We start from the raw sequence: 13,039 nt of genomic DNA on the forward strand, positions 1-13,039 counted from the left end.
ATCTCAATTCGGTTGGTTTTTTTGAGACATGGTTATTGAATGAGGCGTAGTTTTTGAGACGTACTTTTTTACATTATCATTTATCATTTTGCGTACAATGACTTATGATAGATAGTGGAGTTGCACTCCCAAATAGTACATTTCTACGGACTCTGTTCACACGTGTGTTTATGTTTTAATATTTAATATTTGGCTATAGTTCATAAAAAGCCTAGTTCGAACTAGTGTAGTAAATTTAGGCACGCAGCAGGTCTCCCCAACTCGGCGGGCTCGTCGGGGCCCGGGTCCATTCTTTGAAGGGCCGCTCTTGATACACCTCTGATCTGACTGAGCAGCGACATAGAGCAACGTTATAGAAAGAACCAGTACTTAGGGTCCATGTGCTTGCGGCCGTGTCATACACGCAGCCCATGCGCAGGCGCCGCTACAGCAGCTGTAGCGGCGCCTGCGCATGGGCTGCCGCACAATTTATAAACGCAGTAAGTAACACGTGAACAGTTTCGAGAAAAACGCGATCAAAGTTGAAATTTTATTTTGGGGTGTCTACAATTAGTTACGCAAATATTTGTAAAAAAATATATATGGGCTTATAGAGCTAAACTCAAAGTTTATTTTGATATGAGGTTTTTGTATTTTAATTAATATTTTGTATTTAAAATTATTAAAAAACTGTTTATGTTATGGATTAACTAAGTTTTCGTTCGATACTTACTACCCATGAATGCAGTATGATTGTTCCTTACTGCGTTTATCAGTAGTTTTCGTTACTTACGGTACATGTGTTAAATGATTGATTTAAATTTTAGTTCTTACAACGTAATATATGCGCCGTATCTTTACAACTTACTGCATTTATGAGTGGGAGTGTGAATCAAAATAATTTATCAAAACTTTAAATGCGCAGTAACAATACAATTATACTGCGCTTATTATAAGCCAATAACGCTTTCATGTTGAACTTTCCCAAATGACCAAGGGGTAAATGAAACAAGTATTACAAAATAATTGCTGAGATCGCTTGTTATTCAATCAAAAATTAAGTTATAGCACCCACTTTTAGATCTTAATATACCAATCTAATGAAATAAAGACTCGGTCGTTCGTTTCGTCCACTGCTGGACAACGGCCTCCCCCAAGGATTTCCACAAAGACCGGTCCTGTGCCGCTCGCATACAGGCACCTGCCGCGACCTTCACCAGATCATCGGTCCACCTAGTGGGAGGCTTGCCCACGCTGCGTCTTCCAGCTCGTGGTCGCCACTCAAGAACTTTCCTGCCCCAGCGGCCATCAGACAACTTATAGTGTCTCCAATCTTCAGAGGAGTGGGTACAACATAGCATATTTTGACATGATTTTTGTCTTGTCCATTATAGACCCATTTGTTGAGAGGCTCTATTGAGGCAATCAAGCATTGAGCTTAGATCCTCCACGGTCTCAGCCATGATTACGATATCGTCCGCGAATCAAAGATGGGTGATGTACTCGCCGAAGATATTTATTCCCAATCCGCTCCAGTCCAGAAGCTTGAAAACATCTTCCAGGGTGGTAGTGAACAGTTTTAGAAATATGACATCTCCCTGTCTGACCCCTCGCTGCAACTGGAGTCCTGATCCCGGAGACGGACTGACATTGTGGCGTTTTCGTACAAGCCCTTCAACGATTATATCTATAGTAAATTTGGCACCGTTGGAGAGACTGTAGCTTGAAGAGAGAAGTCTTTCTCATAGACCACAAATGCCAGATAAAGTTGCTGATTATTCTCCTCAGTTTTCTGCCATAGATAAGTATGTGGTCTATCGTACTAAAACCTTATCGGAAACCGGTTTGTTCGGGAGGCTAGATGTCGCGTGAAACCATTCGTGATGACTCTCAAAAACAGAATCAGAAGTGAGATGGGTAAAAAATAAATTCTTCAACAAGGTTTTGTAGCCTTTTTTGAAGAAGAGTATCACCACACTTCTGTGCCATGCCGTAGGCGTTTTTCCCTCAAGGATGACAGAATCGAATAGCTTCTAAAGAGCCTTTAGTACCGGCGTTCCGCCTGCTTTCAGAAGCTCAGCCGTGATTCCATCATCGCCCGGTGCCTTGTTGTTTTTCAGCTGTTTGAGAGCCATTCTAATCTCGTACAGACACGTCCGGGATATCTTCGGTAGGATAGTGTCGGTTCAATCTAGCTCTTGGGTCTTCGGCTAGATTTGTGACAGGTTTTCAACTTCTTCCAATAACGTAAGAGTCAGTCACTGCGTTCATAACATGTTAACACCTAGGCAGCACTCTGACAATCCTTAGTATGTACGCAGTATAATTGTAATTACTGCATTAATATTAAGTACGAGTTATCTGTTTTTCCTATGGAAACATAATATCAGTGTGTGTTTAAGTGGAATTACTGCACATATACTATGTGCAAGGTGAACTTAACAATTGTAGAAACATAATAAGAATGATGTAATTGGTACATACTGCACTATTACTGTGTAGCAAATTAAGTAAGCGCGAGTATTCACGTAATATTAAGTTATTATGTGCTCTTACTGCTAACATAGTATGTGAAGAAACCTAAAATATGCTCTTTACTGCGTTTATGATAATATGTATCTTCCGTTCTAAGATAGATAGAAAAAAACGGGTCTTTGATTCTTATAGATCGCGATGTCAGGATTCAGAATATTCAAAACAATCATAAATGCAGTAAGTGGTACTTACTGCGTTTATAAATTGTGCGGCAGAGCTGCTATCCAACTAACCTGGGATAATACGAAAGAAAAGCACGCGTGACGTCGTCCCTCGGATGTCCGCGTAGTTGTTATTTTCCCGTTCTGCAGCATATCGCTCCATTTGTCTCCTAGAGGATCATCCAATGTCTGGTTGTTATAGTGAGGTCACCGACCTGTTCCTGGGGATGCCGAACCAGTACTCGGGCTTCATGCGCTTGCGGCCGTAGGACATGAGCGGCGTGGCTTGCCCATGCGCAGGCCAGTACTGCGGCGATCATGCTCTAGTGAAGAACGTTGGATACGCTAGAGGAGAAAGTCGCCCAACCTACATGATGTGCAACGCTAAATCTACGTACCGCAAAACAATTGAGACGCGCTATACAAGCTAGCGCATGTGTGACGTTCTCTCGGACATTCACGGAGTTTTTATGCTGTCGATATGCAACACATCGCTCCAATGATCCCCTTGCGCATCTAAAGCCTAGTGTTGCCACGGCAAGGTCACTGACCTGTTCCTGGGGATGCCAAACCAGTACTCGGGCTTCATGCGCTTGCGGCCGTAGGACATGAGCGGCGTCGTCGTATAGAGGCGTTCGTGCTCTAGTTAAGGACCTTGGATACACTAAAGGAGAAAGTCTACTTACCTACATGACACGCAACGGTGAAACAATTGAGACGCGCTACACAAGCAAATGCACGCGTGACGTAGTCTCTTTAATGACCACGTTGTTGTTATACTCCTGTATTGCAACGCATCACCCCATTTGTTCCTTAGTGCATCCATACCCTAGTGATTTGTCCTCCGGTGTATTCAAGGCCTAAAGAGTCGCAGTAAGGTCACTGACCTGTTCCTGGGGATGCCGAACCAGTACTCGGGCTTCATGCGCTTGCGGCCGTAGGACATGCTTGCCCATGCTCAGCCGCATATACAGCGGTGGGTCGTGTTCTAGTGAAGGACCTTGGATACACTAAAGGAGAAAGTCTACTTACCTACATGACACGCAACGGTGAAACAATTGAGACGCGCTACACAAGCAAATGCACGCGTGACGTAGTCTCTTTGATGACCACGTTGTTGTTATACTCCTGTATTGCAACGCATCACCCCATTTGTTCCTTAGTGCATCCATATCCTAGTGATTTGTCCTCCGGTGTATTCAAGGCCTAAAGGGTCGCAGTAAGGTCACTGACCTGTTCCTGGGGATGCCGAACCAGTATTCGGGCTTCATGCGCTTGCGGCCGTAGGACATGAGCGGCGTGGTGCGCGGCAGCGGCCGCCCGGCCGGCTTGCCCATGCGCAGGCGCAGGTATAGAGGCGGGTCGTCGCTGGGGCGCGCGGGCCGCGGTATTAACTCTGTTACAACAACAACACAGCTATAGAAAGTTATTATACAAAACGATTATAGAATAAGTAGATCACTGCTAAACTAAAGTCGCTAACTCGCATTATAGTCCAGTCAATAAAGCATTATAGATGGAAAACTGTAGAACACAATTTCTGACTTCAGGACTTTATTTAGACTAGTTAGGAGGTGAACATAGCAAAAGTCCCCGCCCTTAGCCCTTGAGCCGGCGGGGAGAGGGGGGTTTAAAGGTGCCACTTTTCGGTTTTTCGCTTAATCCTCGGAAACTATGCGTCCTAGTGACATGACTACTTTGAACCAAAAAAAGCATATTCAATTTGCTACAGATGAGATAAACAAGTTTTTCTATAAATTGTATAGTTTTCGCGGCATCTGCTCTAGAAGGTCTGTAATATTGGAAATTTTATTTTTGTCTTACATGTTCCCTTCAGGAGAAAATCGACTAAATCAACATTGAGCAATCATTCTAGACATGCGGGAGCATGTTAAGCCTAGTTCCAGCGAGGGGACTACACCGTGCGTATATTTAGACGAATCACTTTGAGTCACTTTTGAGTCCTCATCACTCAAAAACTACTGTGCATTAACACTTCAAATTTGGCTCATGTGTTGAGACTTACAAGATATACATCAGTTTCTAATTTCATAAATCTGCCTCAAACGGTTCTTTAGATATTGACGTCCAAAAATCTACATGTCTGACCTATAGACCAAATTCTAACCACTTCCAGATGACCTCGAAGGTTCAAATTTGGCATTCAGAAAGGTAGTTATGTAAATACAAAGGAACAAATAAAAAACCAGTAAATTTTAACATTTCACATGTGATAGATAGATAGTAGTGCTCTAAATATCGATTTTTGAACGTCAATACCTAAATAACCGTTTGAGGTATATTTATGAAATTTGAAGCTGATGTACATCTGTCAAGTCTCAATACATGAGCCAAATTTGAAGTGTTAATGCACAGTAGTTTTTGAATGATGAGGAGTCAAAAGTGGCTCTAATTGGTTCGTCTAAATATACGCACGGTGCAGTCCCCTCCATGGAACTAGGCTTAACATGCTCCCGCATGTCTATAGTGTTTGCTTAATGTTGATTTAGTCGATTTTCTCCTGAAAGGAACATGTAAGACAACAATAAAATTTCCAATTTTACAGACCTTCTAGAGCAGATGCCGCAAAAACTATACAAGATATAGAAAAACTTGACTGTCTCACCTGTAGCAAATTGAATAAGCTTTTTTTGGTTCATAGTAGTCATGTCACTAGGACGCATAGTTTCCGAGGATTAAGCGAAAAACCGAAAAGTGGTACCTTTAAACCCCCCTCTCCCCGCCGGCTCAAGGGCTAAGGGCGGGGACTTTTGCTATGTTCACCACCTAACTAGGCTAAATAAAGTCCCGAGGTCAGAAATTGTGTTCCATGGATTTCTCTCTACACCGTCGTTAAGGCATTCATTGACTGGACTATTAGCAAGCTGAAGTGGCAGTGGGCAGGGCACATAGTACGCAAAACTGACGGCCGATGGGGCAGCAAGGTTCTGGAATGGAGGCCGCGTACCGGATAACGCAGCGTGGGACAATGTGGACCGACGACCTGATAAAGGTAGCAGCAAGACGCTGGATGCTACCAACCGTGCGATGTGGAAGTCATTGGGGGAGGCCTATGTTCAGCAGTGGACGTCCTGTGGCTGAAATGATGATGATGATGAGATCACTGCTTCACAAGGAAAACCACACATTTATTAGTATGGTTGATAAAAAATACAAATGTATTTTTGTGATAGAATTCGATGACGGGTCATGGTGATATATTATTAAGAGCGCCTTGTGCTTTGCAACTTCTACGTATGCATCAAACCTATAAGTTGCACATCCTACGTCCACATCATTGCACAATAAGTGATGAAGTGAACAAATAACTCACTGTCGAAGGAAGCGAAGAGATCAGGCATGTCGTCCACCGACACCATGCTGCGGTAGTCGAGCCGCGGCTGCTGGCTGGAGCTGCTCGAAGTGGATTTGGTGTGCGAACGCCCGAATCCGCCCAAGGAGCTGCGTCTGCGCACCCACAAATGACGTTTACAACATATCCACACAGATTGTAAACAGGGCACAGATTTAAAAACATCAGTACAAACATGGACCTATAAAAAAAGGCGGACGGAACTCGCGCTACAACAAAACTGTGACGCAAAATTTTGGCGTTTGTCTATTGTGTGAGTGAATTTAGGGATGCCATGTTAGCCAAAACATTTTACCCATTTATTTTAAGAAAAACATAGATCGGCAGATGTTACTTGGAAATGTAGACAGAATTATTCCGTGCCATTTTAAAAGGATGAAAGGTGAACACGTTGAGGTAGGCGCGAAATTTTCAATGTTCAACATTGTTTGCAAGTCAGTGTCAGGGTATGTACCTACATAATGTTGATCAAAAATGATTCACGCAGTTACAAATTACGAATCTTGTGTACATTATAATCATAATCTTATGCATCATCAATATATTATTATTATCTCTGATAGATTTTTTTTAACATACAACCTGACACTGACTTGCAATCAATGTAAGAAAATTTGAATTTCGCAGTTCCACATTTTTGGGAAGGATCAAATTTGCCTATGAAAATATATCCCATTAAAACACAATTATTATGATAAATTATTTTATTTCCATAGTATGCGTAATAAATAACTAAAAAGTCCTAAAGTTATTATTAATTTCCCATATTTCGGGTAATTTTCCCACGTAAATAACTGAGAACACTGGTCTTTGACGTATTATTTTTTCGAGTGAATGACGTTTGATTTCAATTAATTTCAATATTTTAATGTCGGGAAATAAGTGATTGGATTATTATTTTGCCTGTGAAATGTGATTCCTTAATTTTTGTTTGTTCGAACAGAACGGTTTTTACACAATTTCATCACACAAGACATGTCGTATTCGTGTTGTTTTTTCGCTGCTTAAATGTGTCAACTGTGTGAAGTTTGCACTCGAAGTGGTGTATCAGGGTGTGAATGTGTGCGTACCGGCCTGTACGTACAGGCAAGCTGGTGTATCCTAATGTCACAGTATTTTGTTGATGAGAATCCGTCCGACTTTTTTTATAGGTCCATGAGTACAAAGTTAACGTTTTAATAAGGCAAAAACATCAGTAAGTATAAATCTTTTTCTTCTCAGCCGGAAAATGTCTACTGCTGGACCAAGACTGGCGACCGATACGGCGGTGCACGCATCCAGTATAATTTAAAATACTCCTTGGAAACTTTTACACTGCGACATTTAGTTACAAAAGAAGCAAAGTTTATATAGTCCAGTAGAATTAGCTTTTAAATCGGAAATAATTCCTACAAAAGATTTTATTGTTTTAATGGCTTCATTGGTTGCCCATTAAGATTCTCCTAAGTTTTCGATTTCGACGGAGTTGTGCTTAAGTGGTGGGGGCCCCCGAAAGAGGCATTTTTTCGGTTTTCCCGTTATACCGCGTAAAGGACTTACCCTATCAAAAAGTGGTCTTTATGACGGTTGAAAGGCACTTAAACCTGCATTGAATAAGACCAAATTCATATGTTTTGGACAAACCGTTCTCGCGCTATAGTTCGGCAAAGTAGAAAATATACGTATAATTAATGACCCTCTCCACGTCCAATGGTTTGTTACCCACAGGCTTTCAAGTCTTGAAAAGGGCCACCTCAACTAGTGTAACCCTATCAAGGCTTACGAGCTTGATGCGCCTATCCTTGTTCGTCCCAGCCGTTCCTTAACTGCGGTTGCTGCACCTCTTCCTGGCACTCACCTGAACGACTCTGTGTTACCTACTGTGGCTGCCCCTCTTCCTTGTATCCTCCTGCATGACTACGTTGCCTAGCCGTATGCCTGGTCTAAGGTTCGACGCCAAAAATCAACAACAACAAGTTCATGTTAAAACGCTGAAGAGTTTTTTGTTTGTTTGTTTGAACGCGCTAATCTTAAGAATTACTAGTTTGATTGAAATCATTATATAGCTCATACATTGAGGAAGGCTATAGGATATATACAATCACTCTACGACTAATAGAGGCGAAGCAGTAAAGAAAAATGTTGCAAGCACGGGAAATAGTATTTAAACTATTTTCACTCGTACGAAGTTGATTTTGTGGCGTCGAACCTTGGACCAGGCATATGGCTAAGCGATGAAATCGTACAAGAGGGTACAAGGAAGAGGGGCAGCCACATTAGGTAACACAGAGTCGTTCAGGAGAGTGCCAGGAAGAGGTGCAGCAACCGCAGTTAAGGAACGGCTGGGACGAACAAGGATAAGCGAATCAAACTCGTGAGCCTTGTTAGGGTTACACTGGTTAAGGCGACCCTTTACAAGGCTTGGAAGCATGTGGGTAACAAGCCATTGGACGTGGAGAGGGTCATTAATTATACGTATATTTTCTACTTTGCCGAACTTTAGCGCGAGAACGGTTTGTCCAAAACATATGAATTTGGTCTTATTCAATGCAGGATTAAGTGCCCTTTAACCGTCATGAAGACCACTTTTCGATAGGGTAAGTCCTTTACGCGGTATAACCGGAAAACCGAAAAAACGCCCCTTTCGGGGGCCCCCACCACTTAAGCACAACTCCGTCGAAGTCGAAAACTTAGGAGAGTCTTAATGGGCAACCAATGAAGCCATTAAAGCAAAAAAATCTTTTGTAGGAATTATTTCCGATTTAATCAATTTTTGTGTTTAATTCTACTGGCCTAATACTATGGGTATTAATGGGTAATTAGAAACTCATAAGACAGATATTATACTTGCCGATGTGTGTCAAGTTACAAATAACCATAAAAGGACCATTCAGTACAATGATACCTTGCCATCATTAGCTGATGAAATAAATAACAATCACAATATTCAAAATCATGGCTCCTCAGCCCCTGTGGAAACAAAACGGTTTGCACAAATTTTAACAAAAAGACACTTATGTACTTTGTACCTACCTACCTTTTACATTAACACATAAGGCTTATTATAAAATAGAAATCAGCATTAAAGCTAACATGCTAATATTGGAAACAAACGACATTAAAATATAAGGTGCCAACAAGATAAACGCCCGTGTCTGATGATGATGAGGTGATGGAAAAAACTTTAGGACAACAATCGAACAAGAATAACATTTTTAACATCTAGTATGGATCACTAGATGACTTTATGGTTATGATACAGATCTTACTACATAGGGTAACACCACTAATCTCTTGATGATACTCTAAGAAACTTTTCCTATCACATATACATCATGCTATCCAAATACTTGGATCTTATACGTAAAGGGATCGACTGTGAACTTGGTATGCGTTATCACATACGAAATCCACAGACGTTCAACACAAGACGACAGAATAACAAACACAGTCATGTCGGTGGGAAGGCCTAATAAATAATAAACAGAGAAGAGTGAATACAAACATGTGGCTAAACAAGCGGGCCATAGTGACGTTAACATATCGACTTTATAAGGGTCATTATCCTATACCATGATTCACTGATGTATTTAATATTTACATAAAGAAAGATCCGCAATGAAATACTGACATAAAAATCGTATCAATGTTTATTGAGCTGATATTCGACTGCTTATTTTCAGCTGTCTTTTCCTTTATTTTTTAAAAACATTTTCACATTCGTATGCACAAATTTATCTGATATCCTATCTATGTAAGCTTTTAATTTTCTTGGGTTAAGACCACCATAATAGTCCATCTTTCGATGGAGATCGTACTAGCGTCCTCTCGAAATCAACATTCCGATTTCTAAACCATTGCTGTTGGGGTATTATCGTCTCAATCAATGGTATATCATAACCATAGCTAGAGACGTGATCACTTTGATTACTAATCGCACCTTCGTTCATTCATATTACTTCCTATATTTTTACGATGATACGTCAACCAAATCAAAACGTTAACATCACTAAGGCCCTGGATTTCTCAAGGCAACACATAACGGAGTTGGCACATCGACAGTGGCGCAGCGTGACGTACCCCGACGACGAGAAGACGTCTTGCGGCGCCTCTTCCGAAGGCGTCTTACTCAGGAACAATCCGGTGCCGAACTCAACTAAATTCATAGGCGAGCTTTACCGCCAGATGGTATGGTATCCACGGTTAGCATCCACGGTAGCAAGGAGAAATCACGATTCAACAATTAATTTTTTATTATGCTAGCGTGTGTATGTATGGGCGCATGTTTTTGGGCTTTGTCAGCAGCAACGATTAGTTTTTTTAATAATGAGTGCAGAATTGTGAAACAGATTTGAAGTATATCAATTTTCGATCTGATTAACCACAGTTTTATTGTTTGTGATTTTCATTTGCCACTGACAAGTTTACATTTAGCTTAAGTAGTTTACAGAAATGAATGTGGTTGTGATAACATTACATAGATGTTGTAATAATGTAGTGAGTACGTTATGTGGTGAGGGCTAGATACAAGTCAACCCTGGTGACAGATGTTATACATTTAAGTTTTTGTATTTGATGTATGTGATGATAGCATATCCCGCTCCATTCTAGCATTCTAAATTCTAATATAAATTGCTGACGAAGCGTGCCTCAATATCATTTACTATTAAGGTGCTCCAAATTGGGCGATTTTGCTGTCTCAAAGATTGCGATACGCCACGTTGTATAATGCAAAAATATTATACATTAGCACTATCGCTACTGTTTGCATATCTGTGCAACACGAGTAGGCATTTTAGGCACATAATCTTTTTACAAAAATTAATAGAAAATACATTTTCAAACTTAGTTAAAACTATAGTCCTTGAGTCATTCGTGGTTTGGCTGATAATATTTGCCACACTCACAATTTAACACAACTTGGTAAGTAACTGGAGTATGTGGTCACTCAAATTAGCATTATTAGTGTCAGCCCCGTATTAATCGGCCAAAACCCTTTGATTAGACATATGCACCAAAACCCATATACTCAGTAGTGTCACCCAAGCTTAAAAGTGTTTTTGAAGAGTGTAAATAGAGCATACCTGTTGAATACTTTGGAGAAGACGCTGGTGGAATTGTGGCTATCGGCCGAGGTGGGCAGCGAGTCGGCCTGCGAGCCCGCCGCCGCGCCCTCGCCCGTCAAGCCTTCCACCCAGGATAGAGGGTAGGACAGCCTTTTCAGCATCTACCCAAAAAATTAAATGGTCATAACTGTTTTACAAGGTTTACGGCTTTTGGAGATCTTCAAACTTGCAGATTATCACAATAAATTGTGTTCTTTCAACCTAATTGACGGATTCAACTGACAATGTGGGCTACCATATTTTAGCTCGTCAGTTGACGCCAACTACAACTACAGGGAGTAAGGTGTGTCATTCGCTAGTGGCTAAAACAGTGGCGCAAACTCGCGATCACAAACACAATATCATTATCATTGCATTTCCATTCACTTATTTATAGGTAGCGCCAATGTAGAGTAAGATCCTGTCACTGCACTGTAGCGCCAACTAGTGAGCGAAAATACGGTAGCCCTCATTCAAACAATTTTCAAAAGGAATGTTGATCCAAGACATCTACGTACCTTATTTTTCTTGTCAGGTTTCCCGCTATCATCCTTTTGCGTGTTCCCATCAAGCGAGAAAGAGACGGCTGCAGGTTTACGCGGTTCTCGCCTCTCGTTCTCGCCTAGCGGGGGTGCGGAGAGCGGGGGCTCGGCGCGAGCCAGGCACACTGGGGGCACCCAATCCGCCGATAGCACTATATCTGCGTCGCTGTATACCTAAAGGAAAATAGAAAGGATTTACATAAACGTTCGACGATACATTACATCTATGATAGTATAAACCATGTTTTTTTTTCTTGCAATGACTGTAGAAAATACATTGCGCTGGTGCGTTTTTATTGGAGGCAAAGTTTGTCTAGTTATTGTCAGTTGTCATTCATTATAATGACATAAATTAGAAGTGGCAAGTAACGTTACGAAAAGATCATACCTTCTTTGGGATTATAAATAGTAACAAGTAGAAGACTGATAATAACCTTCAATAAGATACTATTTCTCACATAAAAAGTAAGGTACATTTAGAAAAAAAAAGATAAAAGTAATTGTCAAGCAGAACTAAAGAGACTCCGCTGGAAAAAGAGAGAAAAAGAAGACCGAATAATGGACGATACAAAATATTTTCAGCGAAGAAAACAATCAAAATTGACATCGGCACTGAAGAAATCCACGATCACAATGGCCTTGAACCAGATTTTTGACAAATTTACCTCCTTATCGTGCGAGGAGTCAGAAGACACCTCCATATCGTAACACTTGAGGAACTTTGCCTCGTACGCGGCGTCACAGTGCCAGTTATCGTACATAGATACGTCAGTTTCCGCCGCCTCGTATATCGTGTCAACGAGGATGTCGTGGTAATATTCATCGTCATGATCGAAGTGAAGGTAGTGGAGATAATGGTCCTAGAAAAATATTATGTTCATTTATTTATGGAACAAGATATAGCTTGAGAACTCTTTCGCCCAAATCGTTGTTTGATGGGGTGTAATCGGTCTAGAGATGAGACGTATTTACTAGAATAGATCCACACACTAGGTATTTTACAGTACTAGGCGGCACCTATTCCAATTTTTTAAATACTTGATCCACCTAGTATTTTATAAATTACACGATTTCCGACCCTATCATCAAAGTAATAGAGGTTATTATTGCGTAATCCGTAGTCGTGTATTACGCTCACCTAGTATTTCTCGCTAAGCTAATGTGCGAAAGTAGAGATTCACTCCCTCTGTCTGACCAAACAAAGAGCGCGACGAAGCAAACGCACACAAACGTAGTCAAACCATATTCATGTAAATAAGAAAAAATATGTAAATATTTTTATGAAATTGATATCTTTTAAATACGCCAACTTTTAAGTTGACAGTCCTAAGCCTGTTGAAGTATGAAGGGAGGAATTATTATTCA

General features: G+C 40.9%; 1 protein-coding gene across 21 annotated transcripts in view; it reads right to left on the minus strand.

Moving 5' to 3' along the window:
* Window positions 1-13,039, minus strand: part of LOC135083561 (TLD domain-containing protein 2) — a 127,166-nt gene that overhangs the window by 21,842 nt on the left and 92,285 nt on the right. For 17 of the 21 annotated variants that reach the window (XM_063978375.1, XM_063978361.1, XM_063978345.1 and 14 more), the window contains 5 exons: window positions 12,340-12,534; window positions 11,651-11,848; window positions 11,112-11,254; window positions 6,010-6,143; window positions 3,909-4,071 (listed from right to left, as the gene is read on the minus strand). In XM_063978375.1, coding sequence (XP_063834445.1) covers window positions 3,909-4,071; window positions 6,010-6,143; window positions 11,112-11,254; window positions 11,651-11,848; window positions 12,340-12,534 — 833 coding nt within the window. Of the gene's footprint in view, window positions 1-2,890; window positions 2,965-3,908; window positions 4,072-6,009; window positions 6,144-11,111; window positions 11,255-11,650; window positions 11,849-12,339; window positions 12,535-13,039 lie in introns of those variants that run through there. The other 4 variants (XM_063978439.1, XM_063978317.1, XM_063978309.1 and 1 more) reach the window with 2 other exon arrangements.

The sequence above is a fragment of the Ostrinia nubilalis genome, chromosome 2 (assembly GCF_963855985.1).
Source record: "Ostrinia nubilalis chromosome 2, ilOstNubi1.1, whole genome shotgun sequence".
NCBI lineage: Eukaryota > Metazoa > Arthropoda > Insecta > Lepidoptera > Crambidae > Ostrinia > Ostrinia nubilalis.